Source organism: Hoplias malabaricus, chromosome 2 (genome assembly GCF_029633855.1).
Source record: "Hoplias malabaricus isolate fHopMal1 chromosome 2, fHopMal1.hap1, whole genome shotgun sequence".
In the NCBI taxonomy this organism is placed as follows: Eukaryota; Metazoa; Chordata; class Actinopteri; order Characiformes; family Erythrinidae; genus Hoplias; species Hoplias malabaricus.
In genome coordinates, this window is record NC_089801.1 from 62,521,736 (window position 1) to 62,540,868 (window position 19,133).

General features: G+C 43.2%; 1 protein-coding gene across 1 annotated transcript in view; it reads right to left on the reverse strand.

The window, feature by feature from the left end:
- The window catches only part of LOC136677758 (hemicentin-1-like), a 53,309-nt gene that overhangs the window by 13,190 nt on the left and 20,986 nt on the right, over positions 1-19,133 (reverse strand). Inside the window, exons 9-15 of the mRNA XM_066655374.1 lie at positions 6,959-6,977; positions 6,132-6,386; positions 5,794-6,048; positions 5,448-5,702; positions 5,110-5,364; positions 4,772-5,026; positions 4,408-4,668 (exon numbers count right to left, since the gene is read on the reverse strand). Coding sequence (XP_066511471.1) covers positions 4,408-4,668; positions 4,772-5,026; positions 5,110-5,364; positions 5,448-5,702; positions 5,794-6,048; positions 6,132-6,386; positions 6,959-6,977 — 1,555 coding nt within the window. The remainder of the gene's footprint in view (positions 1-4,407; positions 4,669-4,771; positions 5,027-5,109; positions 5,365-5,447; positions 5,703-5,793; positions 6,049-6,131; positions 6,387-6,958; positions 6,978-19,133) is intronic.

Sequence of the window (19,133 nt, forward strand, 5' to 3'; positions counted from 1 at the left end):
TAAACACCTCACCTGGTAGATATTATCTTGATCCTCCACCACGCTGTTCTTCACAATCTTCCTCTTCCAGCTTTTAGAAAAGATTGAGAGATGTATCAGTGTGATTCATTATTATGAAGTTATAAATGCTTTTGGACTAGCCGATACCAATATTAATAACCAATAATTGTATCATTTTGCAATTGATATTAATTGTAATTAAACATTGGGTTAAAGCTAAATAAATTATTTGTATTGTGAGTTGTCCTAGGACAAGCCTTTTTTCAGTATTTGTACATTTCTATACAAGTTAATTTAAATTTTTTTCAATGATTTACTGCTGGTTCCACATGAATGGTTTTTAGAGTGGCACTAATTAGCGTGGCACTGACTTTGTTTTTAGAAATCGAGGGAGAGAGTGGCATAAAGTCGCTCAGAGGGACAGAGAGTGTTTGAGTGAATTTCTGAAGTAATAAATTCAGACACTGTAGTGGTTGAGAGTATCTTTCTGTGGTTTAACCTGCTTTCTGTGTGTGTGTTTGTGTATGTTTACACTGTTATCTGTGTGTGTACTGAGCATCGAGGATATCTTAAATTAGTTTTCACCACAGAGAAATGTAATCTCATAAACTGTAAAAAAAAACATCAGTGCAAATCTGCAAGCACAAAGTTATTGATTGTAATATCGGCTAAAATTCCAATATCGAACCAATAACAATAAATAAAATATATAATAATATATCCCCCTTCCTGGATCAGGGCCTTGTCGTGGCGGAAGGGCTTGTGTGGTCTCATGACCTCCAGGGTTATGTCGTCGGGAGCTGTTAGCTCCCAGTAGGGTCTCCCATGGCGAACAGGTCTGGAGTGAAGATCCAGACAAACATGATCCAAAAGCATTCCTATGAGTACACACATTAAAATTCAGTGTACCCTGCCCGGGAAAGGGTTACCGGGACCTACCCCTGGAGCCAGGCCTGGGGGTAGTGTCCGACGGCGAGCGCCTGGTGGCTGGGCAGCCCACGTAACCCGGCCGGGCTCAGCCCGAAATGGCAACGTGGGAGGATCATGTAGGCTCACCACCCGCAAGATCCAGAGTAGGGGTGCGGTGCAATGCCCATCGGGCACAGAGCGGGGGCAGGGGGGCCCCTGGCGTCGTGGAACTTGTCAGCGGAAACTGGTTCTTGGTACGTGGAACATAACCTCACTGGGGGGGAAAGAGCCAGAGCTGGTGCGTGAGGTTGAGAGATACCAGCTAGATATAGTTGGGCTCACCTCTACACACAGTGTAGGCTCTGGAACCAAACTCCTCGATAGGGGTTGGTCTCTCTCTTACTCAGGAGTTGCACAGGGTGAGAGGCGCCGGGCGGGTGTGGGGATACTCACAAGTCCCCGGCTGGCGCCTGTACAGCTGGAGTTTGTCCCAGTAAACGAGAGGGTCGCCTCAATGCGGCTCCGGCTTGCAGAGAGGAAAACTTTGACTGTTGTGTGTGCGTATGCACCGAACAGCAGCTCAGAGTATTCGGCCTCCTTGGAGGCAGTGACTGGAGTTCTAGAGGGGATTCCATGCACTGACTCTGTTGTTTTGCTGGGGGACTTCAATGCTCACGTTGGCAATGACTGGGAAACCTGGAGAGGAGTGATTGGGAGGAACGGACTGCCTGATCTAAACCCGAGTGGTGTGATGTTGTTGGACTTCTGTGCTAGCCATGGTTTGTCCATAACGAACACCATGTTCGAACATAAGATTGCTCATAAGTGTACTTGGTACCAGAGCACTCTGGGCCAAAGGTCAATGATCGACTTTGTGGTTGTGTCTTCTGACCTGAGGCCATATGTTTTGGACACTCGGGTAAAGAGAGGGGCTGAGCTGTCAACCGATCACCATCTGGTGGTGAGTTGGATCCGATGGCGGGGAAAGCTGCCGGACAGACCTGGTAAACCCAAACGTATTGTGAGGGTGTGCTGGGAAAAGCTGGCAGATGACTCTGTCCGGATTGATTTCAACTCTCACCTCCGAGAGAACTTCTCACATGTTCCGGAGGAGGTAGGGGGAATGGAGTCTGAATGGACACTGTTCCGGACCTCCATCGTGGAAGCGGCTGCATGTAGCTGTGGTCAAAAGCTTGTCGGTGCCTGTTATGGCGGCAACCCAAGAACCCGTTGGTGGACACCAGGGGTGAGGGAAGCTGTCAAGTGGAAGAAGGAGGCTTTTCGAGATTGGCTAGCTCGGGGAACTTCCGATTCTGCGGATGGGTACCGGCAGGCGAAAAAGGCTGCAGCTGTGGCAGTTGCTGAAGCAAAATCCAGAGCATGGGAGGAGTTTGGAGAGGCCATGGAGAATGACTTCCGGGCGGCCTCAAAGAGGTTCTGGAAAACACTCCGACAGCTCAGGAGGGGGAGGGGGGACACTGTCCAAGCTGTGCTCAGCAAGGATGGTGAAACTCTGAACTCGACTGAGCGTATTGTTGGGCGTTGGAAGGAACACTTTGAGGAACTCCTTAACCCGAGAGACATGCCTCCTGTACAGGAGGTAGGGCCAGAAGTGTCTGGGGGGTCAGATTCCATTTCCTTGGCTGAAGTCACTGAGGTGGTGAAAAAGCTTCGCAGTGGCAAAGCTCCGGGAGTGGATGAGATTCGCCCAGAGTTACTGAAGGCACTCGATACTGTGGGGCTGTCTTGGATGACACGCCTATACAATATCGCATGGACCTCGGGAACGGTGCCTTTGGATTGGCAAACCGGGGTGGTGGTTCCTATTTTCAAAAAAGGGGACCGGAGAAAGTGTGCCAATTATCGTGGCATTACACTTCTCAGCCTCCCGGGGAAAGTCTATGCCAAGGTGCTGGAAAGGAGAATCCGTCCGATAGTCGAACCTAGGATATTGGAGGAACAATGCGGATTTCGTCCTGGCCGTGGAACTATGGACCAACTCTTTACTTTTGCACAGATGATTGAGGGGGCGTGGGAATTTGCTACTCCACTCTACACATGCTTTGTGAATTTGGAGAAGGCATATGACCGTGTTCCCCGAGAGATTCTGTGGGAGGTGCTCCAGGAGTATGGGGTGCCAGGGTCGCTCCGGCGAGCCGTACGGTCCTTGTACTCTCAGAGTTTGAGTTGTGTTCGCATCCTTGGTAGTAAGTCAGGCTTGTTCAGTGTGGGCATTGGACTCCGTCAGGGCTGTGCCTTATCTCCACTCCTGTTCCTGATATTCATGGACAGGGTGGCGCGGCGTAGCCTGGGGCAGGAGGGCTTCCGTCGAGGATCTCGGGAGGTGGCATCTCTGCTTTTTGCGGACGATGTTGTTCTTCTGGCTTCTTCGCACGGAGGCCTCCAGCGTTCACTTGAGCAGTTTGCAGCTGAGTGTGAAGCGGTCGGTATGCGGATCAGCACCTCCAAGTCTGAGGCCATGGTTATCTCCCGGAAACAGATGGCATGCTCCCTTCAGGTAAGGGGTGAGAACCTGCCCCAAGTGAAGGAGTTCAAGTATCTCGGGTTCTTGTTCACGAGTGATGGGAAGAGAGATGGTGAGATTGACCGTAGGATAGGTGCAGCGTCTGCAGTAATGCGGTCACTGTACCGCACCGTTGTGGTGAAGAGAGAGCTGAGCCATAAAGCAAAGCTCTCAATTTACCGGTCAGTCTACGTTCCCACTCTCACCTATGGTCATGAGCTCTGGGTAATGACCGAAAGAACACGATCGCGGATACAAGCGGCCGAAATGAGCTTTCTCCGACGGGTCGCTGGGCGTACTCTCCGTGATCGGGTGAGGAGCTCAGTGACTAGGGAGGAGCTTGGAGTAGAGTCGCTGCTCCTTCGCATTGAGAGAAGTCAGTTGAGGTGGTTTGGGCATTTGATCAGGATGCCTCCTGGACGCCTCCCACTGGAGGTATACCAGGCACGTCCAACTGGAAGGAGGCCCCGGGGTAGACCCAGGACACGCTGGAGGGATTATATCTCCCGGCTGTCCTGGGAACGCCTTGGGATCCCCCAGGAGGAATTGGTGGATGTTGCAAGGGACAGAGACGTCTGGGCTTCTTTGCTCGCCCTGTTGCCACCGCGACCCTGAAATGGAGAAGCGGAGAAGAAAATGATGATGATAATATATCCGCTGCCGGTATATTGTGCATCACTAGTTATTTGTTACTCCTTCATAGTCTTTCTACAGAAAGGAACACGCAAAGAATTAATTGAAATGTATCAGAACACACATGCTCAGAGAAATGTCCATTCTTACCACATCATGAAAACAACAGCAGTGATCACTGCAACTCCACAGACTCCAACTCCAACCCCCACATACAGCATGCAATGTCCTGTTGAGACATGACAGAAATCCTGATTGTTTCATATGCTCTATCTAAACTCGCCAGACTGCCAACACCAAACAATCAAGAATGAAGACATGGTGCATTTTTCTTCAAATACCTTCAATATTGACAGGAACTGCAGCTGATTTTTTAGACCCAAGTTCATTCTGAGTGAAACAGTAGTACCATCCACTGCTTCTGGAGTTCTTTGTAAAGCTGTAACTGTGTCCAGATCCTACAGGTGAGGTTTCACCTTCTATAAACCAGGTGTAGTTCTGCACAGGTGGATTAGCATCACTGCTGCAGGTCAGAGTCACTGAACTGTCCTCCACTGTTTCACCAGAGAAAGTGATGGACACTGAGACACTCGTTGGAGGATCTAATCATTTAGAGGTGAATAGCAGTGAGTGATTAGTTAATCACAGGACAACAAGGATTATTTTGTGTATATATAGCCATTGGAAGATAAATAATGCACTTACACAAAACATTCAGAGTCAAAACTTCAGAGTATTTCTCTCCGTGTTCATTACTGCACTTGCACTTGTATTCTCCACTGTCCACAGAGCTAGTCTTGTTCATTGTGTAAATCTCTCCTTTTGATAAATATGTTGTTCCTTTAAACCAGTTACACTCTGGAGGTGGATTAGCATCACTGCCGCAGGTCAGAGTCACTGAACTGTCCTCAACTGTTTCACCAGAGGGACGGATGGACACTGAGACACTCTTTGGAGGATCTACACATCAGAGAATAACAGCAGTGAGTGATCTGATCATCACAGGACACAGAGTCTGATTAAACAAATCATTTTTCACTTACACAGAACATTCAGAGTCAGAGCTTCAGAGTGTTTCTCTCCATGTTCATTGCTGCAGTTGCACTTGTATTCTCCATTGTCCACAGAGCGGATCCTGTTCATTGTGTAGTTCTCTCCTTTTGATAAAAATGATGTTCCTTTAAACCAGTTACACTCTGGAGGTGGATTAGCATCACTGCTGCAGGTCAGAGTCACTGAACTGTCCTCCACTGTTTCACCAGAGGGACGGATGGACATTGAGACACTCTTTGGAGGATCTACACATCAGAGAATAACAGCAGTGAGTGATCTGATCATCACAGGACACAGAGTCTGATTAAACAAATCATTTTTCACTTACACAGAACATTCAGAGTCAGAGCTTCAGAGTGTTTCTCTCCATGTTCATTGCTGCAGTTGCACTTGTATTCTCCATTGTCCACAGAGCGGATCCTGTTCATTGTGTAGTTCTCTCCTTTTGATAAAAATGATGTTCCTTTAAACCAGTTACACTCTGGAGGTGGATTAGCATCACTGCTGCAGGTCAGAGTCACTGAACTCTCCTCCACTGTTTCACCAGAGGGACGGATGGACACTGAGACACTCTTTGGAGGATCTAGACGTCGATATATCAGCAATGAGTTATTCTGATCGTCACAGAATAGGAATAAAGAATGCACAGCTCGATCAAATGAAAATTCACTTACACAGAACATTCAGAGTCAGAGCTTCAGAGTGTTTCTCTCCGTGTTCATTGCTGCAGTTGCACTTATATTCTCCACTGTCCACAGAGCGGATCCTGTTCATTGTGTAGTTCTCTCCTTTTGATAAAAATGATGTTCCTTTAAACCAGTTACACTCTGGAGGTGGATTAGCATCACTGCTGCAGGTCAGAGTCACTGAACTGTCCTCCACTGTTTCTCCAGAGGGACGGATGGACACTGAGACACTCTTTGGAGGATCTAGACATCGAAGGATCAGCAATGAGTTATTCTCAGAATAGGAATAAAGAATGCACAGTTGGATCAGGTGAAAATTCACTTACACAGAACATTCAGAGTCAGAGCTTCAGAGTATTTCTCTCCGTGTTCATTACTGCACTTGCACCTGTATTCTCCACTGTTCACAGAGCTAGTCTTGTTCATTGTGTAAATCTCTCCTTTGGCTGCCAAAGAGGTTCCTTTAAACCAGTTATACTCTGGAGGTGGATTAGCATCACTGCTGCAGGTCAGAGTCACTGAACTGTCCTCCACTATTTCACCAGAGGGATGGATGGACACTAAGATGTTCTTTGGGCCGTCTGGAGGTAGAATAATGCATTAAGAATGGGATTAATTAGCTGGATGAAAATGACCAATGGCAGCATTCTTGACTTTTTTAACTATTTAATTCATTCTATTAAAAATAAGTGACCATTAATGATGTTAAGACTCAGAGTGTCTGCGTGTGCCCAATGATCCTGTGCAGACACCAAAGTTTTAATTGCTGATAATCTCACACAGCGACTCCACTGGCTAAGGTGTCTAGGGACTATGGGAAGAAACCCACGCAGACACTTGAAGAAAACTAAACTTCTCTTAGACAGTGACCTGAGACTGGGTTTGAAACCACAACCTCAGCACCCTGGAGTCTTGCTACTTACTGTATTGATTTTTAATTTAAAATACATGTTTCATTCATCATGAATTTAATGGAAAAAAGCTCATTATTTATAGATTCTCTGTGAAGATATTTCAGTGAACTCTCAGAATCCTTTAACTGGCTTACACTCATAGATTTATTATTGTTTCAAGAGAAATTACTGTTACAGTTCAACACCAACCCTCAGCTTTCTTTATTTTCTGAAACTGAAAGAAATAAGTCTGTACTTACATCTGACATTCAGAGTGACCTCAGTAGAGTTCAGACCCTGTACAGCACAGTGATATCTGCCCTTATCCTCCCTGCTGACCGACTGCAGGTGGAGCTGGTCAGTTCTGGAGGATAAACCATGTCCATTTTTGTACCAGGTGAATGTTGGACTGTCAGGCAGACTGCAGGAGGTTTTACATGTGAGAGTGACTTTATCTCCCTCTGACACTGCCTCAGGAACCTCCACCTGGAGAACTGTAAACAACAGAAATATATACACAGTGCTGTCCTCCCATTAACTGTATAAATGTTTTATTTCTGTTGTGAATGATCTGCAGAAGTCCACTTTCAATTTAGTGTCGAACTCACACTCTATTTAGAGAAACAAAAATATTGATTTTTTTGGTTTCAGTTTTTAAATCTCACAATATTTCAGGAGTAACACACTGAAACACATCTGGATTTGTCACGATACCAAAATTATGACTTTCGATAGTATACCTGCCTAAATATCTTGATACCGATACTGAGACGATACCATCGCAAAAACCTAAAACATCAGGAAAAGTAATGAACTTTCTCCACAAGATCAGCAAAAACACTGTTATCTGCTTGTTAAGTGTGAGGCCACACGTCATGTTTCAATCGCCACTTCAATCCTATGTCATACTTTCATAAGACAGGTTTACTGTTCGAATAAAGCTGAATGCCTCAATCAATTTTGTGTTCTCATTTTAGAAAAAGGAATCTATTCAACATAAAAACGAAGCAAACGTGTTTCGCTAGGAGGTCTGAAATGTATGGAAGCCTGTTTCCACCACCTAAAATAATACAAAAAGGCAACAGTTTTTTATTTTTCATTAATATGCAATTTGCTATCTCAATATTTTGAGATACTATCTCATTATTTTTTGAGATACTAAGTCAGTATATTGAGATTGTATACTATCATATCTCACATCTCAGTATATTGACTTATTATTTAAAATAATAAAACACTGCCTCAACATAATGAGATAATACCTCAATAAAAAAGAATGCGATACCACCTCAATGTATTGAATTAGTATCTCAAAATAATAAGAAAGAACCTTGAAATATTGAGATAGCAACTTGCATATTAATGAAAAATAAAACATTTTAAAAGTAAAAATTTTAAAAATTATTTCCTGTGGCGGAAACAGGGCTTCCATAGATGAGTTCAAATTAGTGGCAAAAATCATTAACGAAGGGAAAGGAGGCAAAGTTTAAACATGACTTCCTACATTTCTAATATAAAGAGATGATTTGGACTTTGCCTCATAAATATTTGATCTAAAATAAGAGATGTTATTTATAAAATAGTGCACAGACATTACCCAGTTAATGCTAGAAAAAGTCGATTTGTTTCCATCTCTGATAGTTTCAGTTTATACCTTCTCCTTTTGGGTAGATATATTTTGGAATTTAGGAAAAACAATAGGTAAAGACATTCCCCTTAAAAGTCAATATATTCTCTATATCTTTGATGACCCTCTATTTCAATCTAATGAATATTTTATTATCAACCTGGTTACAATACTAGCAAAACATTACATTCTCAAAGTTAAAAACTCCCATAGAAAACTACCATCTTATATATCTTTTATAAACTCAGACTTTAAAATATATTTGCAAACAATGAACTCGATAGGCCTCAATTTGAATAAAAAACTTCAAAATGTGTAAAGATTTTGAAACAATACAATTTTATTTAAGTAAGAAATAATTAAGTACAGTGTCTTATTTCTGCTGATGGATCTTACCTGTGACAGAAAGATCAACTCCACCTGCACCTGTCCACTTTCCTTGAGGTCGATCTGTTATAAATCTGAAGTAGTATTTCCTCTGGTCCTTTTCTGTCACATCTCTCAGTCTGAGGGTGCAGTTGTGTTGTTTATCTCCAGTGAACTGAGCCCTGTCTCTGTACTCTGGGTCATTTAACAGATCATGATTTGTAGGCCATTGTTTGTCCCAGAAAGCTTCTTGCACTGAATGATTACTTGGATATGTGTAAGTGCAGCCCATTGTCACTGTAGATGCTTTTAGGGCACAGATAGACATGGGGTTGTATTTTACACCCCACTCATTATGGGTAAGAACTCCTGCAAAACACAATATAGAAATGTTAATTCTGGAGCAAGATGACAGCAAGAAGCTCCACAGATCACTTAATGTCCCTGCTGAGACTGGACACGCAGTAGAACAGACTGGGTTCATATTCCAGAAATATATTTTCTCTAAAATCTTTATCTCTAACATTACCATGACAACTTCCATTAGGACTGAGTTTAGAAAGATAGCTATTATACACCAGTTTGAGTTCAGTCTGATCCTGACTCCAGAGAGCAACAGAGTGCTAAAGATAATGTTGATGAATGCTGGTGAATGAAGAGTTGACTAAGATACTGTTTTAGGAAGGACATAAAACCACAGATTCTCTAAAAATGTAACTACGCGTTGCATCGATGCAGACCACAATGACCCTCCCCCACTCAGAGACGCAGACAGCACCACATTCACAGCAAGATATTTCCTCAGACATGGTGTTGGTTTCAGGGACGAATAAAAATGTTGAACAAAGGAAAAATACTGAGGTCTCCGGGAAAAAATATATAACTCAACGAGGAGCGACACCACGTGGTAAAAACGTGACGGCTTTGTATTAGTTACTTTCCTGGCACCTCATATAAACTCTGATCTGTCCCAAACAACGACCTACTCCCTAAATAGTGCACTTTTAAGATTTATAAAAGTATTTATACTACACCCCTACATACTACACTGTGTTTGAGATTCAGGTTTGAGATGATGTGGCGGGGTAATTGCACAGGAAAGTAACAATTAGAAAAATGTAATGCCTAAAGGGCAAAGTCAGCAGGGAACCCACCAATGTGTATCCTACCTGGCAAGAAATAGTTAATCCTCCTCTAAAATTACTTTGGGTGGCACGCGCCCTTTACCTAGTGTGTCTAAACATAGCAGTTCAACTAACTGAAAGTAGGCGTGCCCAAAACTTCCCTGTCCACAAGGTGCTTAACAAAAGGGGGAATGAATCATACACTGAGTCTGCTTTACATGCACTAACCTTGATGAGCAAAGGCAGAGTAACAGATAATTAAACTAAACAAACAGAATGAGACAAAACTAGACGAAGTTAACCAAATTAAATTATAAACAGAACATTACCAAACTCTGCAGCCAGAAATGAGCCGAGCTCCTCCAGCATATCAAAAACACACGCATACATTACATTTGTTGTAAATGCCTCACTGTTAACTGAAATACCAGTTCCTAAACCCTGACACCACTGAGATTAGCTTCTTTAACACATGCCAGCCTCAATGGGGTATGTAAACATGGCCTAATTGCCAGACAGCGTCACTACTCTTTTGTATAAAGTGGAACAGATCTGAGCTTAATCGCTTTGCTCAGTATTGAGTAGCACTTGGGTTTGTGCATACAGGTTTCACAGAAGATGCTCATGTGCTGGAATAACACTCTCAGCTGTGTGTACATGTGGTTAACCTGTCAACATACACTCTCTTCCTGTCCTGTTCTCTAATGAACATATATAGTGTGGCAACCCTTACCGCAGACAGTCAGGACTTGAAGTTTCATTGTGAGTGTGAGAGTGCAGGAGGAGGGGCAATGTTGCAGAGTTCTACATATCCCATCATGCTCTGCTGGCTCTCCTTCTGAACTTAAGCCTCAGTTACAGCTGCATTTACAGTTCAGTGCTGTTAAATTTGAACAGCTGGTAATTGTTTATGTGATGTTAGTGCATTTATATTGAGTTTGGTGTAGTGTACTCAGATTTTGTGTGGTTCACCATGAATCAGGTTCCTAGCACTGATAGTTTCCTCCCTGTATTTTCTTCATTGGTTACACCCACCAATGTTTTTAAGTGCTGTAAGTGTGTAATAATCCAAAAAAAAAATTGAATTAATATTACACTGGTTAAACATGCTGCTTTCTTTTGAGTCTTCTTTATGCATGTCACAATATGCACTGCTAAAAAAAATACAGATAAATAAATAAAGGGAACACTTAAACAACACAATGTAACTCCAATTCAATCACACTTCTGTGACATCAACCTGTCCCATTAGGAAGCAACACTGATTGTGAATCAATTTCATCTGCTGTTGTGCAAATGCAACAGACAGCAGATAGAAGCAAGAGGCAATTAGCAAGACACCCCCTATAAAGGAGTGGTTCTGTAGGTGGTGAACACAGACCACTTCTCTGTTCTCATTCTTTCTGGCTGAGGTTTTTTGATCACTTTTGCATTTTGTCAGTGCTCTCACCCTTAGAGGCACCATGAGGCGGTGTCTACAACCCACAGAAGTTGCTCAGGTGATGCAGCTCATCCAGGAGGGCACTTCAATGCGAGCTGTGGCAAGAAGGTTTGCTATGTCTGCTAGCTGTGTCAAGAGCTGTGTCATGAAGGAGATACCAGGAGACAGGTCAATACACCAGGAGATGTGGAGGGGGCCGTAGTAGAGTAACAACACCGCAACAGGACCGCTACCTTTGTGCAAGGAGGAACAGGAGGAGCAGTGCCAGAGCCCTGCAAAATGACCTCCAGCAGGCCACTAATAGCCATGTTTCTGTGCAAAGTGTCAGAAAAAGACTCCATGAGGGTTGTATGAGGGCCTGCTATGTGTGCTCATCCAAACTGGCTGAGCTTGAGCTATTTTGCAAAGACGAATGGGCAAAAATCTCAGTGTCTAGATGCTCAAAGCTGGTAGAGACATACCCCAAAAGGCTTGCAGCTGTAATTGCAGTGAAAGGTGGCTCTACAAAGTATTGAGCTGCTCTTTGTTGATTGTAGCTCTGTGTTCAACAACATATTCCCAGATAGACTGACTGTTAAGCTAATGGGCATTAGTCTTCCATACACTATATGCAGTTGGCTAAGAAACTTCCTCACAGACCGTGTACAGAGAGTTAGAGTTGGCTCAAACCTCTCCACAGCTCTCAACATTAACACTGGATTTCCCCAGAGTTGTGTGCTCAGCCCACTCCTCTACACACTGTACACGTATGACTGTGTCAGCAGCCACTCAGACAATGTCACAGTCAAGTTCACTGACAACACTATTCTGGTCAGACTGATCTCTGATGGCGATGAAACGGCATACAGGGAAGTGATTCAAAGGCTAGTGGAGTGGTGCTGAGTAACAACTTGGTTATTAACACCTCCAAGACCAAAGAGCTGATTGTAGACTTCAGAAGGAAGAACTCCAACCTGCAGTCAATCTGCATCGATTGACAGAGGGTGGAGGGGGAATATATGGACCCAGATCTCCAATGGGGTTCTAAAACTTCAGCAGTGGTGAAGAAGGCCCAGCCGCATCTCTATTTCCTGAGGATCCTTAAGAGGCTAAATCTGGATAAGAAATTGCTGACTGTCTTCTAGCGCTGCTCCATGGAGAGCTTTCGGATATATTGCATCTCTGCGTGGTTTTCCAGTTGTACAACAGCACATAAAAATGCCATACAGAGGGTCATCAACACGGCACAGAAAATCATTGGACACTCTCTCCCCTCCCTAGAGGCCCTCCACAGCAGTCGTTGCCTCAGGAGGGCCTACACTATTATCAAGCACCCTACACATCCAGGACACCGGATGTTTGTACCGCTGCCCTCAGGCAGATGTTACAGACCATTTAAAACAAGGACAAACCGTTTGAGAGAGTTTTTATAACAGGGCCATATCTCTGTTAAACAAAATCAAATAGTTCATATATAAGCAGATCTGGTTTCTTTTAAATGGGTTCAGTGCAATAATTGACAGTTGTGGATTTTGTACATAGGATAACTTATAGTTAATAATTTATGTTGTGCTCTTAAATTTGTTTACTGCTTTTATTTTAAATAATGCTCTTTTAGTTCTTTTTGTTTCAATTATTTTACTCTTAAATGCACCAAGGGGAGGGGAGGGTGTAATCCAATTTCGCTGTGTAATTGTACAAGTACAATGTGGACTGATAATAAAGGTTCATTCATTCATTTGCTGCTCTCCAATCTGTTTCATATTTGAAAGAGGTCTAATGTGGTCACAAAGCCCCAGTGTCTGTAAATGGGTAAAAAACAATATGCCGTGTTCTGGTTTCCTCTCTCCTTCTACACTCATAGTAAATAAATGTCATCTGCAGCTATTTAGACAACAACGAGAACTCCAAACATTGTAGAACACGATCTGAGGTCTGAGGATGTTGCTCTTTTCCTGCTCCGTAGGTGTGTAACATTGACTTATATTTGCAATTTTGGACCACATACGGTGGAAATGTCTCCATATTTGGGAGATTGCTAACATTCATTCATTAATTCATTGGCTGTAACCTCTTACTCAGTTGAGGGTCGCAGGGGGGTGTATTCCAACCTTGAGCCCAATAATTTCGGGTAGCTCTGGACCCACCGTGACTGTGAACTGGATAAGCGGTTGCAGATGATGAACGAATGAATTTCTGTAACACAGCCCCAAAGGAAGATATATAATAATAAACTCCTAATTGTACAGAGTGGAGATTATATCTGATGAGGAGTGACAGCTCTGACTCACCAGAGATGAAGAGCAGAAACAGCAGAGAAACAGTGAGAGACATTCTGAGTGAAACCATCAGTGAAACCTGGATGATCAGAAATGACACATTACTTTTTCAAGGCTCAGCAACATCTCTAAATCTGCAGAACCATGTTCATAGTGCAGACACAGAGCTCTGAGTTAAACACTGTTACTGCACTGAACATTAGGTGTGTGTTACATAGCAGTGTTTCTACAGTTATAGAGAGAACACTTTGTGGATCCTGAAGGAAACTGCAGCATTGCAGTAGCAGACATATTCCACATGAACAGACATAAACTAGTCTAAATAGAGGGGGTTAGTATCATTTCACATCTCTTCATTAGCTATGACTCGTTATTAATTCCAAAAGCACAGAGACTTTACCTACCTTCAGTAAGTGATTGTCCTGACTTCAATCCAAAGAACGAATGCAGAGAACAAGAGAAGACTTTACAGGTTAAACTATATATAATTAGTGTTAACCACCTTTAACACATTGACATTTCTCTTCCTGTCTTCACTCGATTGGTCCTTCCTTAAGTATAATCTATGTACAGATTATACTCTTTTCTCATTAAAAACTATGAAGTATAACACTAAATATTCAAACAACTGTTGTATATTGTAGAATACAGAGGCTGTGGTGAGATCAGCATCTTCCATTTAATCTGTTATTTTTACTTTTTCAAGCTCAACTATCTGAAGAGGGTTTGAGTGATGTCAGCTGATCAGCAGCTCTATTTTTTTATTTACCTAGAATTTCCGTTACCTTTCAACACTAGGGCCTCAGTGGTGAGTTCAGCTTGTGGTTAGTGTCGTGTTGATGTCATCTACTATTGGTTTATGCTGCCATCTAGGGGAATATAGGGAGGAGATCTATTCTCATTGCAGACTAAGGTCCATCACTGGCTGAGATCTGGAGCTCTAGTAACTCATCTGTCTCTTCATCCATTTTTCTCTTCTACTCAGATGTCACTTTAAACAAAGCCCTCAACATGTTTCTTTTCATAAGATGATAACTGGTGTTAAAGTGAACCACTTTTCTGTTTGAGGGCTTCTCTCTCTCGCTCTCTCACACTCTGTCAATCTGTCAGTGCATATGTGTGTGTGAGTTTGCCTGTGAAAGAGAGAGTGAGAAAGAGTGCAGAGTCACACAAAGTAAAAGGAAGTCACAACTGCCCACAACAACCCACATAACACTCTGCACATTTTCAACAGGCCTAGAAGCTGCACCATATTGTCTATAGAGGCATAAGAGTGTATTCCTTCCTATGGTGTCTTATAGGAATATAAACTGACACTGTATTCTAAATGTTCTGTTCCAGATACACCTTCTGTACTACTCGTTAATGCCCAAATTTGGAACACATTCTAATCCGGCATTAAGAGGCATCTATTCAAACTCACCCATAAATATCACTTTATTCTAATTAATTTTGTTAATAATTATGTTGTTCATTTTCAGAATAATCAAATTGTTCCCCTTTTCCTAAACAACGACTCCCACCAACACAAAGGGATTAAAACAGGCCAGAAAACGTACACATGTCAAAGCTCAGATATCAAAAGTATCTATATTAGCCAGACAATGTTCCAGTGCAAGGTGCAAATGGGGAAGTAAAATTATCATAGTGCATTAATATAGACTTATATTAGTGTTATACACAGACAAAATCACTTAGATTGAAAATCTACCTTACCTCTTATACTAGTATTTTTTATTGTCTTAGCAATAGCCAAGGTAGAAGCAGATATCTAGGTCTGTCCTCTTAAGACTCCTAGTTAGTAGTGCACATGTCAGATGAACACTTGTCTCAACCATTCTCTCACACTCACCATCAGACCCTCTCTCACTCACCATCAGACCCTTTTCCCCACTCACCATCATACCCTTTCTCTCACACTCACCATTAGACCCTTTCTCTCACACTCACAAGTAGACCCTTTCTCTCACACTCACCATTAGACCCTTTCTCTCACACTCACCATTAGACCCTTTCTCTCACACTCACCATCTGACCCTTTCTCTCACACTCACCATCTGACCCTTTCTCTCACACTCACCATTAGACCTTTTCTCTCACACTCACCATCTGACCCTTTCTCTCACACTCACCATCTGACCCTTTCTTTCCCTCTCCATCAGACCTTTTCTCTCACACTCACCATCAGACCCTCTCTCACTCACCATCAGACCCTTTCTCTCACACTCACCATCTGACCCTTTCTCTCACACTCACCATCTGACCCTTTCTTTCCCTCACCATCAGACCTTTTCTCTCACACTCACCATCAGACACTCTCTCACTCACCATCAGTTCCTTTTTCCCACTCACCTTCATACCCTTTCTCTCACACTCACCATTAGACCCTTTCTCTCACACTCACCATCTGACCCTTTCTCTCACACTCACCATCTGACCCTTTCTCTCACACTCACCATTAGACCCTTTCTCTCACACTCACCATTAGACCCTTTCTCTCACACTCACCATTAGACCCTTTCTGACACTCACCATCTGACCCTTTCTCTCTCACTCACCATCAGACCCTTTCTCTCACACTCACCATCAGACCCTCTCTCACTCACCATCAGACCCTTTCTCTCACACTCACCATTAGACCCTTTCTTTCCCTCTCCATCAGACCTTTTCTCTCACACTCACCATCAGACCCTCTCTCACTCACCATCAGACCCTTTCTCTCACACTCACCATCTGACCCTTTCTCTCACACTCACCATCAGACCCTTTCTTTCCCTCACCATCAGACCCTTACTCTCACACTCACCATCAGACCCTTTCTCTCACTCACCATCAGGCCCTTTCTCACACTCACCTTCAGGCCCTTTCTCACACTCACCATCATGCCCTTTCTCTCACACTCACCATCTGACCCTTTCTCTCACACTCACCATCAGACCCTTTCTCTCACTCACTATCAGACCCTCTCTCACTCACTATCAGACCCTCTCTCACTCACCATCAGACCCTTTCTCTCACTCACTATCAGACCCTCTCTCACTCACTATCAGACCCTCTCTCACTCACCATCAGACCCTTTCTCTCACACTCACCATCAGACCCTTTCTCTCACACTGACCGTCAGACCTTTTCTCTCACTCACTATCAGACACTCTCACACTCACCATCAGGCCCTTTCTCACACTCACCATCATACCCTTTCTCTCACACTCACCATCTGACCCTTTCTCTCACACTCACCATCAGACCATTTCTCTTACCATCAGACACTTTCTCTCACTCACCATCAGACCCTCTCTCTCACACACCATCAGACTCTTTCTCTCACACTCACCATCAGACCTTGTCTCTTACACACACCATCAGACCGTTTCTCTCACACTCACTATCAGACACCTTCTCTCATATTCACCATCAGACCCTTTCAATTCAATATGCTTGATTGGCATGGCCATATTTACACATAATATTGCCAATTGGAACATTAAGAGTATCACGACTTTCTTTTTTTTTTTTTTTTTTTACTATTGTTATTAAGGTGGCACGGTGGCGCAGCAGGTAGTGTCGCAGTCACACAGCTCCAGGGACCTGGAGGTTGTGGGTTCAATTCCCACTCTGGGTGATTGTCTGTGAGGAGTTGGTGTGTTCTCCCCATGTCCGCGTGGGTTTCCTCCGGGTGTTCCGATTTCCTCCCACAGTCCAAAAACACACGTTCGTAGGTGGATTGGCGACTCAAAAGTGTCCGTAGGTGTGAATGTGTGTCTGTGTTGCCCTGTGAAGGACTGGCGCCCCCTCCAGGGTGTGGTTCCACCTTGCGCCCAATTATTGCAGGTAGGCTCTGGACCCACCGTGACCCTGGACTGGATAAGCGGTTACAGATAATGAATGAACTACTTTTATTATTAATCTAATAATTAACAGCAATCTTGTAGAACTGTAATAATTAAAAGAACCAGTTAAAACAATATATATAATAAATAAGTAAATAATAATATTATAAAAAAAATAATTGGTAAGAATGGTAACAGACAGGGTAATTGTGTGTGTGTATATATGTGTATGTGTATGTCTCTACAGCGCCGCTCTGGTACTGCCGGCAGTGTCTCTCCTCTCTGGGGAGCCAGGTCTGTCTATAGCAGCTGGTCTGCTGAGTCTGTACCTGGTCAGTGTGGCTCTGTGTGTGGGGTCAGTCACTGTGCTGAGGTACTCTATTACAGTGCACTGTCGATTAAGAGGCGTGATCCAATGGGTGATGTAGTTGTGTTTTTGGAGTGTTATAATTTGGTTGACTCTGACTGGGGTTGTTTCAGACTGGTCCTGACGGGGGTTAGTGTGTATGTTCTAATGGGTGATGTAGTTGTGTTTTTGTAGTGTTATAATTTGGTTGACTCTGATTGTGGTGGTTAGTGTGGGTTAGTGAAGTCAGTGTCAGGACCAGCTGTGTGAGGGAATTCTTCTCTTTGCTCAGCTTTGCAGGGTTTTGTAGTGATATGAGTGGGGGTCACTTTTTAGATGTAGCCAATATTTAAACATTCGTTTTTGCATTTTCAGTAACAGAGGGTACTGGCCTAATTCTGCTCTGCAGCCATAGTTTGGTGTCGTCCTGTGCACTTGCAGGATGCTTTTACAAAATTATGTGTGCATCATTTCCATTGGGTGTTTGTCCCAATGGTCAAATATGTGGTTTTGAAGTGCCCCCCACACCTCACTGCCGTACAGGAGAATTGTTCTATAATTGATTGGAATAATTTGAGCCTGATCCGAATTGGAATTTTAATGGGAATTTGGCGTAGAACACCCTGCGTGCTTTCTCTCTCAGTTCATTGACCGTTGGCCTGAAGCTTCCTGTTGAACTGATCTTCAAACCTAAATAGTTATACTCTCTACTGGAGTATAACCTGTGTGTCCCTAATGTGAAGCAGGGGGAATGTCCCTGAGATCTGGGTCTCTTTTGGAAAATAATGGTTTTGGTAACCTTTTTCAGGTTTACTGTAAGAGCCCAGTTCTGACAGTACTGCTCCAGCAGGTCCAGGTTCTGCTGCAAACCCTGCTCTGTGGGGGACAGCAGAACCAGGTTGTCTGCGTAGAGCAGGAGTTTAATCTCTGAGTTGTGCTGAGTTGCTGCAGAACACTCCAGAAATGTGGCCAATTTGTTTATATAATCGTTAAATAGTGTTGTGCTTAAGCAGCAGCACTGTCTCACTCCGCACTCCTGAGAGAACAGCACTGTCCTTTTGCTGCCAATCTTTATATCACATATATTAACACTAAATAGAAATGTGCCAGTGTTACTTGCTAATTAACAATTGTATGTTTCCCAGTGATTGGGTATGAATCCAATCTGACTCTTGCTCAGGACATTGTGCTTCATAAGGAAGACCCTCTCTCTCACACTCACCATCAGATGCACCTTTAGCACATGGCATAAAAGGAAACAAAAACAAAGCAGGAATACACTAAACAGGGCAAAAGCGTGACAATTGACAGTTTAAAAAATGTGGGATCCAACTACAGACATTGTACACAAGCCCATTTTCAATAACAAAGCACAAAATATTTTAATATATGCATTTATTCATTTAATACTAATATAAAACATTTCTAAATCAAATACTGAAA